The sequence below is a fragment of the Trichosporon asahii genome, assembly GCF_000293215.1.
Source record: "Trichosporon asahii var. asahii CBS 2479 unplaced genomic scaffold scaffold00002, whole genome shotgun sequence".
NCBI classification, from domain to species: domain Eukaryota; kingdom Fungi; phylum Basidiomycota; class Tremellomycetes; order Trichosporonales; family Trichosporonaceae; genus Trichosporon; species Trichosporon asahii.
This window is the reverse complement of record NW_014040922.1, coordinates 779,159-796,233: the sequence shown is the minus strand read 5'-3', so window position 1 is coordinate 796,233 and position 17,075 is coordinate 779,159. Positions and strand designations below refer to the sequence as shown.

At 60.7% G+C, this 17,075-nt stretch overlaps 5 protein-coding genes across 5 annotated transcripts; 3 read left to right on the top strand and 2 right to left on the bottom strand.

Annotated features, from left to right (window-relative positions):
• Positions 1-995: 995 nt before the first annotated feature.
• A1Q1_00109 (uncharacterized protein) lies at positions 996-3,470 on the top strand (the record flags this gene model as incomplete). The annotated part of the gene is made up of 4 exons (XM_014328950.1): positions 996-1,037; positions 1,081-1,102; positions 1,154-3,067; positions 3,139-3,470. The coding sequence occupies 4 exons, from the start codon at positions 996-998 to the stop codon at positions 3,468-3,470; spliced, it is 2,310 nt and encodes a 769-aa protein (XP_014184425.1).
• Positions 3,471-4,095: 625 nt separating this feature from the next.
• A1Q1_00108 (transparent testa glabra 1 protein) lies at positions 4,096-5,479 on the bottom strand (the record flags this gene model as incomplete). Its single annotated transcript, XM_014328949.1, has 3 exons — positions 4,096-4,926; positions 4,999-5,383; positions 5,439-5,479. 3 exons carry the CDS (start codon positions 5,477-5,479, stop codon positions 4,096-4,098), a joined length of 1,257 nt encoding a protein of 418 aa, XP_014184424.1.
• A 663-nt stretch (positions 5,480-6,142) lies between these two features.
• On the top strand, positions 6,143-9,991 carry A1Q1_00107 (uncharacterized protein; the record flags this gene model as incomplete). Its single annotated transcript, XM_014328948.1, has 13 exons — positions 6,143-6,230; positions 6,353-6,456; positions 6,508-6,762; positions 6,808-7,023; positions 7,076-7,828; positions 7,872-7,982; positions 8,048-8,272; positions 8,333-8,389; positions 8,442-8,576; positions 8,632-8,938; positions 8,980-9,135; positions 9,189-9,757; positions 9,902-9,991. 13 exons carry the CDS (start codon positions 6,143-6,145, stop codon positions 9,989-9,991), a joined length of 3,066 nt encoding a protein of 1,021 aa, XP_014184423.1.
• A 235-nt stretch (positions 9,992-10,226) lies between these two features.
• A1Q1_00106 (cytoplasm protein) lies at positions 10,227-14,111 on the bottom strand (the record flags this gene model as incomplete). The annotated part of the gene is made up of 1 exon (XM_014328947.1): positions 10,227-14,111. One exon carries the CDS (start codon positions 14,109-14,111, stop codon positions 10,227-10,229), a length of 3,885 nt encoding a protein of 1,294 aa, XP_014184422.1.
• A 1,341-nt stretch (positions 14,112-15,452) lies between these two features.
• On the top strand, positions 15,453-16,616 carry A1Q1_00105 (ATP-dependent RNA helicase DBP2 (p68-like protein); the record flags this gene model as incomplete). The annotated part of the gene is made up of 1 exon (XM_014328946.1): positions 15,453-16,616. The coding sequence occupies one exon, from the start codon at positions 15,453-15,455 to the stop codon at positions 16,614-16,616; it is 1,164 nt and encodes a 387-aa protein (XP_014184421.1).
• Between the last annotated feature and the right edge of the window lie 459 nt (positions 16,617-17,075).

Here is a 17,075-nt window from a genome sequence, read left to right as displayed (position 1 = left end):
GAGTTTTCCTACCTTGGCACCCACACAGGCATCTGCGTGTTCTACTGGGCAGACCTCTTCGTCCGGAACGGAGCAATCGTGTAGTGGTGAGATAAACGACAGGCGAGATCGGCCATTTACTGGCGTGCAGAGGCTGGGAAGGTCTGACGCCTCGACGCCTCGTCTCCCTCGTCTGGCGGGCTACGGTGATCAGGTGACCGAGAGAAGTATCCGAATCCCATATCACGGCCGTGTTCTGTCCGTAGACGCCTGTCTCGGAGGGCCCTTGTGTAGATCTCCCGAACCTTTGGAACGCTATAGCGGTTCATCTGTTGGACGGCTTCGGACGTTGGCGTGCCCACTTGCTGTGTGGAGGTGGAGGCTGTGAGATGTCTTGTCAGCAGTCACGGTCATGTCCGTCATTCTCGCTGTTATAAAGAATGGTGCTTGAAGTTGCCGAGATTGAGTTCCTCTGATTGTCATCACTGCAGATCTTGTTCACAAGCCTCTTGCGAGAGCTCATCAGCTTGGAAGTGATGCAGGCTCATGGAGCCGGATAAGCTGAACCCTGCTGCATCTTCGCTTGGTAGACAGTTGATTGTGTTCTCCGACTGGGCTGCAGATGAGGACCTCACATGACACCGTAGCGTTCGTTATACAGGGCGAAGTCTCCCACGAGTGAGCCCTGTCACTTGAAGCCTTTGTTTCCCACGGTTGCAGGACATTTCCGCAATGAGCAAGACGCTGGGTGGCTGGTCGAGTGGAGGGGTCCAAATAAACAAAAATACATGAATTCAGGGTGTTACGTACACAAATGAGACGCGACGCGCGACAACCACAACGAGCAACCGCGAGAGCGAGCTTGATTTCCCTTTGACCAGACTCTCCATCCCATCTCACCTCGACCTCTGTCGCGTAATCTGCCCACATCCACCCCGCACACGCGCAGATTGCCCAGGTGAACGACCGACTGCAGCTTCCTCGATTCAGACACCCACACGAAAGAGATCGCCACGATGTCTGCGACTGTTGGTGTGCTTCCCGTCGCGAGCATTCCAGTGAGTACAGCTGCCCGGCTTCGTGCCTCAAGCTAACCTCCAGGTGAACTACGAGGAGGAGACGCGTTAGTACAGAACTACTACTTGTGTCGGCAACGGTAAAGCTAACCTTTCAGAAAAGATCACCGACTTCCTGACGCGTTTCGTCGCCGAGCCCCGAAGAGGACGCGCGATCCCTGAGGACGATGATGATGGAGCCGAGGAGTCGTCGGACGAGGAGATTGAGGACTTTGCCTCGCTCGACCTAGAGGACGAGGGCGAGGGCGAGGGCCGCAGCAAGGCCAAGTACATGCGGATCATGCGCAAGGTTGCGAACCGGCAGACGACCGAGGTCGTCGTCGACCTGAACGACCTGCAGCAGTTTGACCAAGACCGCTCGCTCCTCACGAACATCATGAACAACACGCGGCGATACGTCCAGCTCTTTGCCGAGGTGCTTGACCAGCTGAAGCCCCAGCCGGACCACGAGCTCGACTACACCGCCGACGTGCTGGACCTGATCATGCAGCAGCGCCAGAACCTGAACGCGGAGACGGCGGAGCAGGCGCAGGAGCAGCAGGTTGACGTGGCTGCGTCTTTCCCGCCCGAGCTTATGCGGCGGTTCAACGTCTACTTCCGCCCGCCGAAGAACAAGAAGGAGGTTCTCGCTGTGCGTTCGGTCGGCGCGCACCACATCGGACACCTGATCACGGTGCGCGGCATTGTCACGCGTGTGTCCGAAGTCAAGCCCCTGCTGCTCGTGAACGCGTACACTTGCGAGTCGTGCGGTAACGAGATCTTCCAGGAGGTTGCGCAGAAGCAGTTCACGCCCCTCGCCACCTGCCCGTCTGACACATGTAAGACGAACCAGACCAACGGTCGACTCTACATGCAGACGCGCGCGTCGCGTTTCCAGCCGTTCCAGGAGGTCAAGATCCAGGAGATGGCTGACCAGGTTCCCGTCGGCCACATCCCGCGCTCCATGACGGTGCACATGTACGGTGCGCTCACTCGCTCCGTCAATCCCGGCGATGTTGTCAACATCTCGGGTATCTTCCTCCCGACGCCCTACACTGGCTTCCGCGCTATGCGCGCGGGTCTGCTGCAGGACACTTTCCTGGAGGCGATGCACGTGCATCAGCTGAAGAAGCAGTACAGCGCGATGGAGATCACGCCCGAGATCCAGGCAGCCATCGACGAGCTCAAAGAGGACCCGAACTTGTACTCTCGTCTTGCCAACTCGATCGCGCCTGAGATCTACGGTCACGAAGACGTCAAGAAGGCGCTGCTTCTGCTTCTCGTCGGCGGTGTCACCAAGACGGTGGGCGACGGCATGAAGATCCGTGGTGACATCAACGTGTGTCTTATGGGTGACCCCGGTGTGGCCAAGTCGCAGCTGCTCAAGTACATCACCAAGGTCGCGCCTCGGGGCGTGTACACCACTGGCCGTGGTTCGTCCGGCGTCGGTCTCACGGCGGCCGTTATGCGCGACCCCGTCACGGACGAAATGGTGCTCGAGGGTGGTGCGCTCGTCCTCGCCGACAACGGAATCTGCTGCATCGACGAGTTTGACAAGATGGACGAGTCGGACCGTACCGCGATCCACGAGGTGATGGAGCAGCAGACCATCTCCATCTCCAAGGCGGGCATCACGACGACCCTCAACGCGCGTACCTCGATCCTGGCTGCCGCGAACCCGCTCTACGGTCGGTACAACCCCAAGGTCTCGCCCGTGGAGAACATTAACCTTCCTGCGGCTCTGCTGTCGCGTTTCGACATCCTGTTCCTGATCCTCGACACGCCGTCGCGCGACGACGACGAGCGTCTCGCCCAGCACGTCACGTACGTGCACATGCACAGCGCGGCGCCCGAGCTCGACTTTGACGCGGTCGAGCCGACGCTCATGCGGCACTTCATCGCCGAGTGCCGCAAGGTCCGCCCCACGGTCCCCGCGGCCATGAGCGAGTACATTGTCTCCTCGTACGTGCAGATGCGCAAGCAGCAGAAGGAGGACGAGGCCGAGGACAAGAACTACACGTACGTGTCGGCGCGTACGCTACTCGGCGTGCTGCGTCTGGCGCAGGCGCTCGCCCGACTCAGGATGGACACGACCGTGAACCAGACCGACGTCGACGAGGCGCTGCGGCTCATGGACGTGTCCAAGGCGTCGCTGTACGAGCACCAGACGCGCTCCGGCGAGGACCACTCGGATACGTCCAAGATCCTAGCGGACGCGGGGCAGCCGCGCGCCGCCGCGCCGCCGGCGAGGAGACGGACAGCGACGACGACGGCAGTCTTCAGGACATGTCCGTGGTCGAGCTCAGGAACCGCGTCATCGCAAAGGGATTCACGGAGAACCAGTTCATCGACACGCTCACCGAGTACGAGAACATGGGCGTGCTCGTGCGCTCGACGAATGGGCAGAGGGTCCGCTTCGTCAATGCGGACGAGTAGAGGGCCACCAGGCCCGATGCTCGCTTCCCTCTTTTCCGCTTACCCCGCTCGTTCCGTTCCCCCAATATCTCCAGGGCACACACGTACCCCCGTTCCCCAATGCTGTAGTCATATACCCCGCGCCAGGTCTTTCTTTTGCCGCGCGGTCTTGTACTTTTTTTGGTTTGGTCTGCAAATGAAAAAATGCATACTTTGTTACGAATTCTGCGGGATTTCTGTCACTCGCGCGGCGTCACCTTTTGCGTCCGGGTGTTTGCTTCTAAAAATGCGTCTTCGCTGAGCACTGGGCTCCTTCTCTGCTACGCCTGTAAACCTAGTGTCATGTGTGGGGATGTGGGACGGATGGGGGATGGGGAGATGGTTTGTGTGTGTGGATTTCTTGGGTTCTACAGTTGGCATCTACGCCTGGTGATGATGCCTAGCAATGGAGGCTATCTCGCTCATTGTCCATTGTTTGGCGGCTCATGATCTCGAAGAGTGGAGGAGAGCTTCAGGGTGTGAGAGAGCCGAGTGGGGACTAGAAGGGCACCTCAAAGTCGAGCGCCCCCGAGACGCTCTCCGCGACACCGGCCTCGCTGCGCTCGGCGCGCTGCACCTGCTGCCTCGCCGCCTCATACGGCGGCAGTCAGACCTGGTGCACGACACTGAGCCTCTGGCCCGAGACGGCGCCGACCCAGTCTCCGTCCCTGGAGTAGGCGAGATTGTTGATTTCGGCAGGCGCGTTCCAGGCCCGGACGGGCTGGTACTCGACGGCATTGTTTGCCGGACTCGGGGTCCGCGTTGGCGTTTCGCCCACCGCCGGACTGAGCGCATATGGCCCATTGGACGTCTTGGCCTTTGGCTCGACCGGGATCTTCTCCGTCAGGTCGTAGATGAGGATCTGGCCGTCGTCGCCCGCACTCGCGATCCAGCCGCCGCCGCTCTCGCCGACCGAACTGCCGCCGTTGCCCCATGCGATGGCGCTCAGGGGCGCGCTGTGGCCCAGCAGCTCGGCGACGGGCTGGCCTGGAGAGCGCATGTCGAGGATCAGCGTCTTGCTGTCGTCCATGCTGAAACAGGCCAGCTGGTGCTGTTCTCGGTTACTGAAGGCTATTCTCGCCAGAGGCGCCGAGTTGGGCGTCTCGTACAGGATCGTGCTGTGCTCGAGCTGCCGGAGGTCGAACGCGCGTAAGCTGCCGTCGGCACCGACCGAGACGAAGATCTCGGCACTCTGCGGCAGCCACGAGAGGTCGTACACTGCCCTGTCGTGCGCGATGAGCTGCGTCAGGGCAGTCGAGGTGTGGATGTCCCACAGCGTTGCCGTCGTGTCCGTGCTGCAGGTCACGATTGAGGCCGGCGCAGTCGGGTTCCAGCTGAAACTCGTGATCGGGGGCAGGTTGCAGATGTGCTGCTTGCTCTGGGGGTTAGCTCGGCGCGAAAGAATTACAGCTGGTGCGAAGGCGGCCACTCGTCTCGCCTATCGCCTCATCGGATGACGACAGCAATCACGACAGTGGTGTGGCTCACTCCGCGCTGCGCTCGCACTCACATTCGAAAGCACGCTCCGCTCACTCAGCTTGTAGCTCGCATCGTACCCGTTCCTGCTGCCGTACCCGATGCGCGACTGTGCTGGGGTGGGGTCGTTCTCCCCATTCGTTAGCTCCCAGATACGGAGCACATCGCCCGTCGTCGCGAGGAGGGCTCCTCCGTCGTGCCTTCCGATGCTCGAGCTGGGCTCCCACGCGACCTTCGTCGCGGGAAAGGCGAGGTTCGCGCTCGCCAGCTGCGTAAAGTCCTGTCCTCCCTGTCCACCGTATCCCGCCGAGCCAGGCTGGTGCTGGTGCTGCGGTGCGAGATCGACGACGGTGAGCTTGTTCGAGGGGCCAGTGTTGAAGCTCGTCAATGCGACGCGGTGCGCATGCCGGGCATCGTTGCTGAAGCCGATCCCGTAGAGCGGATCTGAGGTTAGCGATGCTTAAAGGAGGTCACTTACGCGACGCATCGTAGGTCAGGACGTTGGGGAGACTCATGGCCCCGGGTGGCCGGCTGGCGCCGGCGCCTCAAGAACGAACGGCGTGGTGAGGGCCGCGGACAGCCTTGGCGCCCGTGTCGAGGCGCAGCTGGCGGGACTGGCCGGATGGACGACCGCTGGCTCGGACTGCCGAGTGGGGTTGAGGTCCGAGGTCGGTGTCGGTGTCGAAAGGATGGGCGGGGCGCGATTCGAAGACCGCAGTGGAAGGGGTTCGAGGGCCGGACGGAAGTCACGCAAGCAAGGGGTCAAGAAAGGGGTGATAGGGGGAAGCCGAGGTGTGTTGTGAGCGTTGCCGAGGTCGAGGAAGATAAGTCGATGTGAAGAGAGTTGCAACTCTCTCTCTCTCTTGTGGTCGGTTGTGTGCCCGCGGAAGGAACGCGGGCTGAGACTGTGGGCCCTGCTGGCTGGCTGGCGCTGGCTGCCGTCATGATCACCGGTCACGGAGCACGTCCGATGTCCGCCTCCACCCTGCACTTGGCGAACCACCGCCACTCACTCGCGTTGCTGCGAAGGAGCACCAGCGGCCACTTGGACAACCCGAGCCGCCGCCGCCGCCGCCGTCACAACAATCACCAACCAACACCCACCTCCTACACCTCCGTCATCCTGATACCCAAGTCAAGCGCCGTCATAGCGCCATAGGCCTAACCATCAGCCGGCAATGTCCACCGCCGACTATGTGGCCAAGTACAACCGCAGGCGTGCTCTCTTGACACAAGTCGAAAACTACTGGATCGATGAAGCTTATCGTGAGCTATCTCACTCAAGCAAGCTGACAGAACAGGACCTCCCGGACAGCTCGACTCGTCGCTCAAGAAGCATACGACCTTACTGAACAGGCTCAAAAGTGCGCTCCTTGTCGGTCCCGCAGACACCATCATCAAGGAGATCGATGGTCTTGTTTTGACAAAGTACCTGGAGGAGACGGTCGCCGCCGTCATCGAAGGAGCCAGCAAAGGTCGCGGAGATCCCGAAGTTGCTGTAGACGTGAGCTCCGTTGCGTTCGAAGTATAGCTGACAGCCCAGATCATCGTTCACCTGCACAAACGTCTCGCTCCAGACTTTCTGCCGTTACTCCTTCCCCCGCTCTTAGCTGCTCTGGCGCCCGCCCCTCCTCCGGCCAAGGATGTTAGTGACAAGGACCGCGAGAAGGAGGACAAGGATCGCATCGCGCGTCAGCGACCGATCCTCCGCATCGTTGCTGAGCTGGCAATGCTCATGGCGTGGCCAGAAGGGGCGTCCAAGGGTGCTGGCGAAGTTGGCAAGATCCTCAGTCGCTGGGTGAGTTGTTTCAAGCCGAGAGGAGAAACTGACGCCCTCTTTTAGATGACGAACGACCCGCAGTTCAGCAACATGCCGCTCCTGACCAGTTTCCTCAAGACGTTCGGTCGCGCATACCTCGGTCCCAAGCCGGACAAGGCTGACGAGCAACTTCCGGAAGGCGTCGAGGAGCTTGTTCCGCCAGAGATGCAGAAGAAAATGCGTGAGCTTTTCACCAACTACTTCAACTCTGCGAGCAAGGCGCTCGTCAAGGGTCAGACGGTGAGCTTCGTGGAGATGCACTTCAGCTTACATGCAGAAACTGCTTGAGCAGGACAAGCGCAACCACGAGGCGTACATTCGTTCTGGAGAGATTTTCGAGGACCGGCAACATGCGTACGAGCGCATGACTCGAGCCATCGAACGCCTGACCGGTGGTGTCCAGGGCTTGTCTGACCTTCTCGGACTGCCCATGCCCACGCTTCCGACAGCGGCGTCGATCTCGAAGTCAGGCCTGCAGATTGTTGACTCAGCCTCCACCTTCACCGTGCGAGAAGATGGCGCCGTGCCCGGCGGTATCTGGGACGACGACGAGGAGCGCCGATTCTACGAAAACCTGCCCGACCTGCAGGACCTTGTGCCGCCATCTATACTCGGCATCAAGCAGAAGACTGCGGACGAGAAGAAGCCGGAGAACGCCGAAGGCGAAGAAGGTGGCGAGGAAGCTGCCCCAGACGCCGAGGAAGAAGCGCAGAGGAAGGTGCAGGACGACATTCGCCGCCAGCTAGAACAGCTTGAGCTCGAGTCCAGTGCTGCCGAGAGCGAAACACCACAGCCCATGGACCGCAACGAAACAGTGCTCTCGAACGGCTCAGGCCCCCAGGATGGATCGCCTGACGACGATCCGCAGCCTGCCTCGCTGGAGGCGTCGCTCACCGAGGAAGACGGAATGCAATCTGGACCCGCCGCCCGCCTCACCGCTCTGTTTGCTGCACTCCCAGAAGCTGTCAACCGCGAGATGGTCGACAAGCTCGCCGTCGAGTTTGCCTACTTGAACTCGAAGGCGGCACGCCGCCGCCTCGCAACCGTACGTACAGCTATGCTTGGCTGGGAGGTTAGCTGACATCCAGTTCCTTGCGGCTGTGCCGAAAACGCGCACAGACTTGCTTCCTCACTACGCCCGTTTCATCGCCATTCTGGACCCCTACATGCCTGACGTTGGCGTGGCGGTCCTGAAGAGCGTGAGTTGCACCCCATGCGACAGCGGAACTGACCCCAGCTCGATGAGGAGATGCGCTATCTGCAGCGCAAGCGTGCTATCCGCGAGCTTGACGGTGTGCGCCTGAAGAATGTTCGGTTCTACGGAGAGCTTGCCAAGTTCAAGGTTGCCCGCCCCTACACCATCCTGCACGTGCTCAAGGTGTTCTTGGACGACTTCAAGTTCAACATCGAGAACATCTCCAATTTGCTGGAGACCTGCGGTCGTTTCTTGCTGAGGAACCCCGACACGGCGGAGACGTCGAAGAACATGGTGGGTTAGAATTGGCTGGCATTGACTAACCAGCAGGTCGAGCTCATGCGCCGCAAGCAGAGCGTGACCCACCTTGACCAGCGCTACAACATTATGCTTGACAATGCCTTCTACATTGTAAGTTGTTACGTTTACGTTGTCGAACTGACAACAGTGCAACCCGCCAGAGCGAGTAGCCCGGGAAATCGAGGAGCTGCCGCCAATGCAGGCGTTCATACAGCACTTGCTGTTCGACGTTCTCATGAAGCGTACCCAAGACAAGGTCCTTGTACTTCTGCGCAAGCTGCACTGGGAGGACGCCGAGGTAAGCTCAGGGTCTGCGGCGAAGCTGACTTCAGACGTACAACTTCATCTTGAAGACGTTTACGGATATCTGGGAGGCAAAGTACGAGAACATTGGCCTGACCGCTGGTCTCGTGCACGACCTGCAGCGGTATCACCCCGACTTTGCCATCGCCGTCGTGGACCAAGTCATGGAGGACATCCGCATCGGCATGGAGGTGAGTTGTCTGATTGCTCAGCCAACTGACAACCAGGAAAACATCTTCAAGTTCAACCAGCGACGTATCGCGTCGATCAAGTTCCTGGGCGAGCTATACATGTACCGCGTCGTGAACGCGGCCGTCATCTTTGACGTGCTTTGGTCGCTTCTGTCTTTCGGACATCGTGAGTTGCGATGCTAGGACTTCGCTAACTCTCAGCGGAAGGTTTGCCCGTACCCGGCCGCGACAGTCCCATTGATTCTGTCAGCGACTTCTTCCGTGTCCGACTGGCGTCTGCGCTGCTCGACACCTGCGGCATTTGCTTCGGCAAGGGGTCATTGCGCCGTAAACTGGATCAATACCTCGTCGTTCTCCAGGTGAGTTAGAGTGAATCTGCCGCAACTGACCCCAGCTCTACGCCCTGTGCAAAACAGACATGCCTATGGATGTCGAATTTATGCTCGATGACCTGTTCGACACGCTGCGCCCGAACGGCCGACCGCCCAAGGTCAAGGACGGTAACCAGGTGCTGCGCATGCGGAGCTTCCCCGAGGCTGCTGCGGCGGTCGATGAGCTGCTCGCGTCACACGTGCCTGGCGTCGAGGAGGACATTGCAGACGACGAGAGCGACGAGGGCGAGGACGGCGGCCGCGTCGCCGAGGAGGAAGAGGAGGCGGAGGAAGCACCTGCCGAGGCCGCCGACGCTGCCTCGGACGGAGACGATGACTCGTCCTCCGAGGCCGAGGAGGAGGAAGAGGACGACGTAGTTGTCTTACGCGAGCACAAGCCGGACGAGTTTGACGAACAGGCGCAAGCCGACTTCGACCGCGAGTTCGCGCGCATGATCGCCGACACGACAGTGGACCGCAAGACGGCTCCGCCCGTGTTCGACCAAGCCGTTCCCGTGCTGCGCAAGCGAGGCCAGCAGCAACCCGCTCAGGAGAAGCCGGACGACGGCCAGATGCCGTTCATGCTGATGACGAAGCGCGGCAATAAGGCCCAGGTAAGCCTTTCCCGTCACACCTTCAGCTGACGCCAGGTCCGACAAGTGGACATCCCCCTCGACTCCAACATTGCGAACAAGGTGCGCTCGCACCAGGCGCAGAGCAAGGCGGAGCAGGAGCACCTGAAGCGGCTCGTGCTGCAGAACGAGAAGCGCCAGGAGAACGAGGACTTTGAGGCCATCGGCCACTCTATGCGCGCACGCGGCATCAAGGTCAAGGTCGTGCCCTCGTAGAAAGAAGGAAAGCGCCGTTTGCCTCTCAGAAATCGCTAGTGTGCCGATGCCGCGCCCGTGTGGCCACTTGGCCGTCATTGCCTCCGAGTTCTGCTCCACTTTGTGCCGCAATCTGGTCAACCATTAGTCAGGCTGAGCCCCCGACCTGCAACGGCAACAGCGGGTCGTTGGGTAGCAGCTCTGTGCTCAGTCGTAGCGCAGTCAGACCTGCATGCATCACCGTACACTACAAAGCTCACTGGAGTAGATCGACGTAACCGGCGTTCTGGAGCCGCGCCACGCCGCGGGGACCAGTCAAGCGCGCCATCTCCCTAACCCTCCTCGTCACTTCCTCCTGACTAACCTTCCGATCTGCCAACGGCCTCTCGAGATCCCACTCGATCACCCTCCTCAGCACCGTATCCGTGGCACTAGCAAGCATGACGACCATAAGCTGCACCCTAACTCCATTCCGCTCCTCATCCTTGGTGGTCCACCACAGTCCAGCGAGATGGTGGATAGCGACTCGGGGGAGGAACTCAGCGCCCTCCGTCCTGTCCCTCAACACAGTAACGAGAGCCCTAGCGTAGGCAGCAAGGACATCCCTCTCGCTCTCAAGCGGGGAGAAGTACACCGCCAGCGTCCCCGTCTCGGCCGGGACAGCGGCAATCGGCGTCCGGACTGAGCGGAGAGCATCCGACTCGGCCCAGAAGAGACGCCTGTAGTCTGGCGCGTAGAGTTGAGAGAGCGGAGGAAAGAGGACGCGGCCAAAGGAAGCATCCCCGAATGAAGTGGAGGAGTAGAGCGCGATGAGGTCGGTGTAGAATTGGAAGAAGGGTACGCCGGGGGTTAGGAAGGGCAGGGCCGTCTTCTCTAGCGGGCCGGAGCGCTCATCCTCAGGCTTCTCCTTACCGGTCTCTGTCGTGGCGTCCGTATCCATTGCCACGTCCTTGGCACGGTCGGCGGTGCCGGCGGTGTCGGTGTCGGCGGGAGAGGAGGCAACGATGAGACCATGCGTGGCCGCGATCTCCTCGGGATCCACAGTCGTCGAGTCCAACAGCTCCTTCAGGCTCTTGGCCACCGCATCGTCCCTGAACACGTCGTGTTCCGTATTCGGCGCGTCCTGCTGTCCATGCTCGAGCATGAAGACCTTCATGCAGTTCAGCACGACTTCGCTGCCATTACGTCCCCGTCCTTCCTCCTGCTCCACCAGCGCCAGGGCCAGAGTCGCACGGGTGATTTGCGTCTCCCCCGCGTCCCAGTCCTTCGGAGCCAACGCGAAGGCGTCCGAAGAGCCAGAGGCGAGGAGCTCGTTCAGGGGCGCAAAGGCCCAGTCGCTCGGGAGAGGGAGGCCGGGCACACCTGGCCCGGTCATGGAGGCAGGTGGCGGGCGGAGGGTCGTTGTGGGTTTCAGGTAGTGGAAGTCGGGTCTTGTCGGGCCCAAAATCTGATCGAGAGAAGGGAGCACAGCGTGATGGAGGAGAGGACGGAGGATGACGAGTCCGTCCTTATGTCCGATCGTCGAGACTGCCTCGGCAGCCTGCCCCGGGATGGACGTCCAGTCACTCTTGAGGATGAGGTCGAGCATGCCGAGCGCCTGGGGCTCGTCGCCTGGCGCGTACGAGAGACAGAGATCGAAAGCACTGCTTCCCCACACACCCAGTGTGAGGATCTCCTCGTTCCACGCGACCTGGAGCACGGCATCGCGCAGCGCCACGTCCGAGGGTGTGCTCTGCGTCGTTGTCGCGATCCATACGACGAGGCGTTGCAGCGAGTTCTCATCGAGCAACCCGCCCAGAAGACCGTGGAGGCGGAACACCTGCGCGAGCGCCAGGTTGAAGCCCTCCCGCTCGTCGCCGAAGGGATCCTGCGGCTCCCACTGGGCGAGGGGCTGGAGTGCCGAGCGCACGCGGGCCTTCGTGTCCTCGCCATGCTTTGGTTCGTTGATTGACGCACCCGAGACGGTCTCGGCGACAAGGGAGAGAACGGAGGCGAGCTCGGCGTACCGGCCCGAGGCCTGGAGTGGGGCCACGAGCGAGAGCGCTTCGTCAAGCCACTGCAGAGCCGTCGCCTGGGCCCACGTCAGATCGTGTTCAGGAGTTGTGCGGTGCGGGTCGACGGCACAAACTGTCCACACGCTGAGGAGGTCGAAGTACGCGCGGACCACGTTCTGTCCCCTCGCTTCGGACTTTTGGGCAGCCTGGGCAACCCACTGTCCGATCCCGCGCCAGATGTCGCTCGCGCTCGTCGCCGTGCTCGCCGCCATCCCGTACCGTCCCAGCTGGTAGAATGTCCGCATCACCGTAGTGAGGAGGCTCTGGACGGCGGGATCGTCAAAGTCGGCGACTGTCCCGAACTTGAGCAGCGGGGCATAGACGTTCTGGCCCAGCAGGGCCTCGGCTGCCGAGCGAGACGAGGTCGTCACGTCGTACAGCACGCTCATCGCTTCCGGATTCGGCGGTCGTGCGGGATCGAGTGGCCATGGCGCGCCAAGGACGTGCGTGCGCACAACGGCGGGAACGAGGGGTGCGATAGCCTCGGCCCCCTGCGGCTGGGCGAGAGCGGCCCGGCGCAGGATCTGCAGGAGCTGTGACAGTGTCTGAGCGGGATAGCTGCCAGGTTCGAGCGAGAGAGTGATCTGCAGCTGCGGGACGAGGTCGTCCCACGGCACAGCGGCGACGCCGGTCGGTTCTCCGTCCTTGCTCGGTTCGGGGTGGAAGGCGACAACGCCCTCAGACGCATCGTCCATCCACGCCCACGGCCCGCCGAGGGTCACGTACAGCAGCTCGACGGCTGCGACGAAGACACCGACGCTGCGCGCGTGTCCGCCAAGTACGCCTACGGCCACATCGACGCCCTTGGACAGCAGGTCCTCATCACGGCAGAATGTGACCCACTCAGACTTATCGCCCTCCTCTACGGCCGCGCGATACCGCCGAATGACCTTAGTCAGCACACCGATCATGGTGATGCGCTGGCTGGGAACGGTCGAGTAGCACAGGTGCACGATCTCAGAGAGCGTGTAACCCGCCAGATCCGGGGAGGCGCCGTGGTGGTGCAGACCCAGGTGGGTTGGCAGCTTGGCCGCTGCCTCGGCGCTGAGCGGCGCACCGCCGAGGTCGAACCGGGGCCCTTCGTCGGAGGCAGGCTTCATAGCAACATCGTTGTCGTTCTGCATCCACTCGAGCTTCTGCGCTTGGTTCTCGGTCCCGGTCGGAAAGTACCGTTTCAGCGCTGCTGGTGTCGGAGCGTCGTCGCGCGTGTCCTTGCTGAAACGCACGCTGCGTCTCGGCTTGATGTCGGTGTCGGTGTTGGTCGGCTCGACGGGCTCGGTCTTCACAGCGGCGGCCGCAGCGGTGGAAGGCTGAGAGGGAGTCTGCTCCGTAGGATCCTCATCCATAGGCCCCGAAGTCTCTGCAGTCGTCGGCTCGAACACGGGCACAGGCTGACCTGCCGCCTTGGCCTTCGCCCTCGCCTTGATCTTGCCCAGCAGGCCGGCGCCGAACAGGTCCTCGAGCTCGTTCATTTCCTGAGCGTGCTCCTCCAGCGACATTCCCGCAACCTTGGCGCGGTTCTCCTTGTCGGCGCTCTCGAGGATCTTGGCATCCTCGGAGGCGGAGGGTGGCGTCGCAGCGGAAGCTGAGGTCGAAGGAGCCGCGCTCGAAGAACCGGCGGCGGCGGCGGCGGGTTGCTGGGGCGCTCTAGCATCGCGGCGCTTTCGCATCAGGTCGGCGAGTCCTGGTCCAAACCGCTCCTTCAGCTCCTCGGCCTCCTGCTCCCTCTCAGCCGGGGACATGTTGGCGACCCTTGCGCGGTTCTCAGCCTCGACCTGGCGCCGGATCTTCTCCTCCTCGGTTGCCGGCGTAGGTAGCGGCGTAGCCTCCTCCTTCACCGGAGCACTTGAGGCAGCTCCCACTGTCGGAACGTTCTCGACGATCCTGCCCTGGCCAGTCGAGAGACCGCCGGCGCGGCGCTCGGCGTCATTCTTGCGTGCCCTCGCGAAGGCGGACTGGCCCTTGGACCGATGCGCGGCGATGGGGAAGCCACCACGGGAAGCTGCGGGCGGTCGCGGTGGGGCCGGTGCGGCTCCAGGCTCGGTCGGCGTCGAGGCAGGCCGCTCGACGATGTCGCGGATTAGCATGGTGTGTTGTGTGGTTCTGACCTGACCTCCCTGCTAAAGTTCTGGAAGCACCTCCACCGGCCGAACACCCAGGAACATGCGTCATCAAATAATTTTGGGCTCGCTCAGCGCCGAGCCGCCGTCTTCTGCGTATGGAGTCATTGCCGCTTGATCATCGAGCACGACACTGCAACAGTTCACAGCAGCGAACAGAAGAGTAGGCAGAAATGAGAATGCATGAGAATACAAATGTCGACAAGATTGATTAGTCCCGCACTCCGTGGAGGAATTTACGAGTGAGGACATGCCCAATCGAGACGCCCAGAGGGTTCTTCTTCGCTCTTGTCACCGAGGTGACAACTCCGCCAACAGCATTGCTAGGCAAAAGGCTTCGCCGCTGTGAAAGAGGACTGAAAGCGAACTCTACAAAGTTGTGAGGCCCGGCTCCCGTTCAGAGGGTCAGTTCACCAAGCTCGTCCGCAACGCAACGTTAACCGTTTATCCGTAACAGTGCATGATACAACCTGAGTGTCAGCTAACAAGCTCATCAAAGACTGCTTGTTGTGGAGGGGTTCAGCAATGCGAGGTTTAACGCCTTCAGCCTGCAGCTGGCAGCGACCGAAGCCGACCGCCAGCCGACGCAGGGCTGTCGTACTGACGTGCAAATGTCGAAAGTTTTCATCCTGTTGAGGAGGAGAGCGGAGAGGGAAATACGCACCTATTATGCCTCTCGATGGGAAGGACTTGAGGGGAGATGAGAGAGAAGAAAGATGCAGAGTCAAGGTTAGTCGCGCACCCGTACAAGTTTTGGTAGTGTACACCCAGCAGCGTCTGCCACAAGACTGTGAAATCCCGCTTGCCCGCGCATTTGCTTCCGGCAGGCTCGGGCGCCAAGGGCGCAATCACGTGATGCGTGGTAAGTTTTCGCTCCACGCGGGAACAGATGGCCAGTTCCTGATGGTTAGCTACCAGCCCCGCGTACGAGCACATCTGTCACCTCACACATCCTCATCCTCCTCTACTCTCCATCCCCCCCTTTTCATCCCCCTCCTCTACTCTTTCTCTCGTCTTTTCGACGCAAAACCCGATATCAAAACAGGTCAAACCGACCATTTCTACCTTCGTTTCGAACTCCCTTAGTACTTCAAAAACAAACATGGTAAGTTTTTTTGCCACCCGATCACAAATGATGGGATGAGCTAGCTAACTCTTCAGTCTTACGGTGGCGGCTACGGCGGCGGCGGTGGTGGTTACGGCGGCGGCTACGGTGGTGGTGGCGGTGGCTACGGCGGTGGTGGTTACGGCGGCGGCGGTTACGGTGGTGGTGGCTACGGCGGTGGTGGTTACGGTGGTGGTGACCGCATGAGCAACCTTGGCTCTGGTCTCCGCACCGTCGACTGGAACAACACTGAGCTCACCAAGTTCGAGAAGAACTTCTACATCGAGGACAAGGCTGTCTCTGCTCGCTCTGACGCTGAGATCGCCGAGTTCCGCCGTGCCAAGGACATGCGCATCCAGGGAACTAACATTCCTCGTCCCATCACTTCGTTCGAGGAGGCTGGCTTCCCCGAGTACGTTATGTCCGAGATCCGTGCCATGGGCTTCAAGGAGCCTTCGCCCATTCAGTGCCAGGCCTGGCCCATGGCTCTCTCTGGTCGTGATGTCGTTGCTATCGCCGAGACTGGTTCGGGTAAGACGATCTCCTTCGCTCTTCCCGCCATGGTCCACATCAACGCGCAGCCCCTGCTTGCGCCCGGCGACGGCCCTATCGTCCTTATTCTTGCCCCCACCCGTGAGCTCGCTGTTCAGATTCAGGCCGAGTGCACCAAATTCGGCAAGTCGTCTCGCATCCGCAACACTGCCGTCTACGGTGGTGCCCCTAAGGGTGCTCAGATCCGTGACCTCCAGCGCGGCTGTGAGATCGTTGTTGCTACTCCCGGTCGTCTGATTGACATGCTTGAGTCTGGTAAGACCAACCTCAAGCGCGTGACCTACCTCGTTATGGACGAGGCCGACCGCATGCTCGACATGGGTTTCGAGCCTCAGATCCGCAAGATCGTTTCTCAGATCCGTCCCGACCGTCAGACTCTTCTCTTCTCTGCCACCTGGCCCAAGGACGTCCAGCGTCTCGCTCAGGACTTCCTGAACGACTACATCCAGGTCAACATTGGTTCCGAGGACCTGACCGCCAACCACAACGTTGCCCAGCACGTTACCGTTTGCACCGACTACGACAAGCGTTCGATGCTCCTCAAGCACCTCGACCAGATCTCGCGTGAGAACGCTAAGGTCCTCATCTTCGTTGGCACCAAGCGTGTTGCTGATGACCTTACCAAGTTCCTCCGTCAGGACGGCTGGCCTGCCCTCGCCATTCACGGTGATAAGCAGCAGGCCGAGCGTGACTGGGTTCTTGCCGAGTTCAAGTCGGGCCGCAGCCCCATTATGCTTGCCACCGATGTTGCTTCGCGTGGTCTTGGTAGGTTTTCCCATTACACTCACCTCTTGTGCACAGCTGTCGGCTCTTGAAGCAGAGCAACTTTGACCGATCAATACCACGAGACTAGGCGCAGCCCGTCCCCCAGCCTTCAGGGTTTACTGCGGCGCGATCTTCGATGGCCTCCAACTGACTGGACGTGGGACATGCCCAATGATGTCTCGCGTCACGTCATTCTCTCGAGATTGTTTCATTACAGCTTTACGAGGGCCATCAACAGGAAGAAGATTGCCCAACCGCATTGGGATGGAAGCTCACGCTGTACTGTGGCGTTGCAACTTGCGTCTCGAGTCGAGTCGAATCTTACGTCGGCCAGAGCGAATTCTCTGGCCTTCAGACTCCTCGGGGCCTACCGCAACGCAATCACAGCTCTCATTTGATTCGAAGCTGCTCCGGAGATAGAGTCGGTTGCTCGCAGGACGAGTTTCCCCTCCCCGAGAGATTGTTTGTTAACATGTGCGCGTTTTCTTTTCGAAACTGAACTTGCTCAC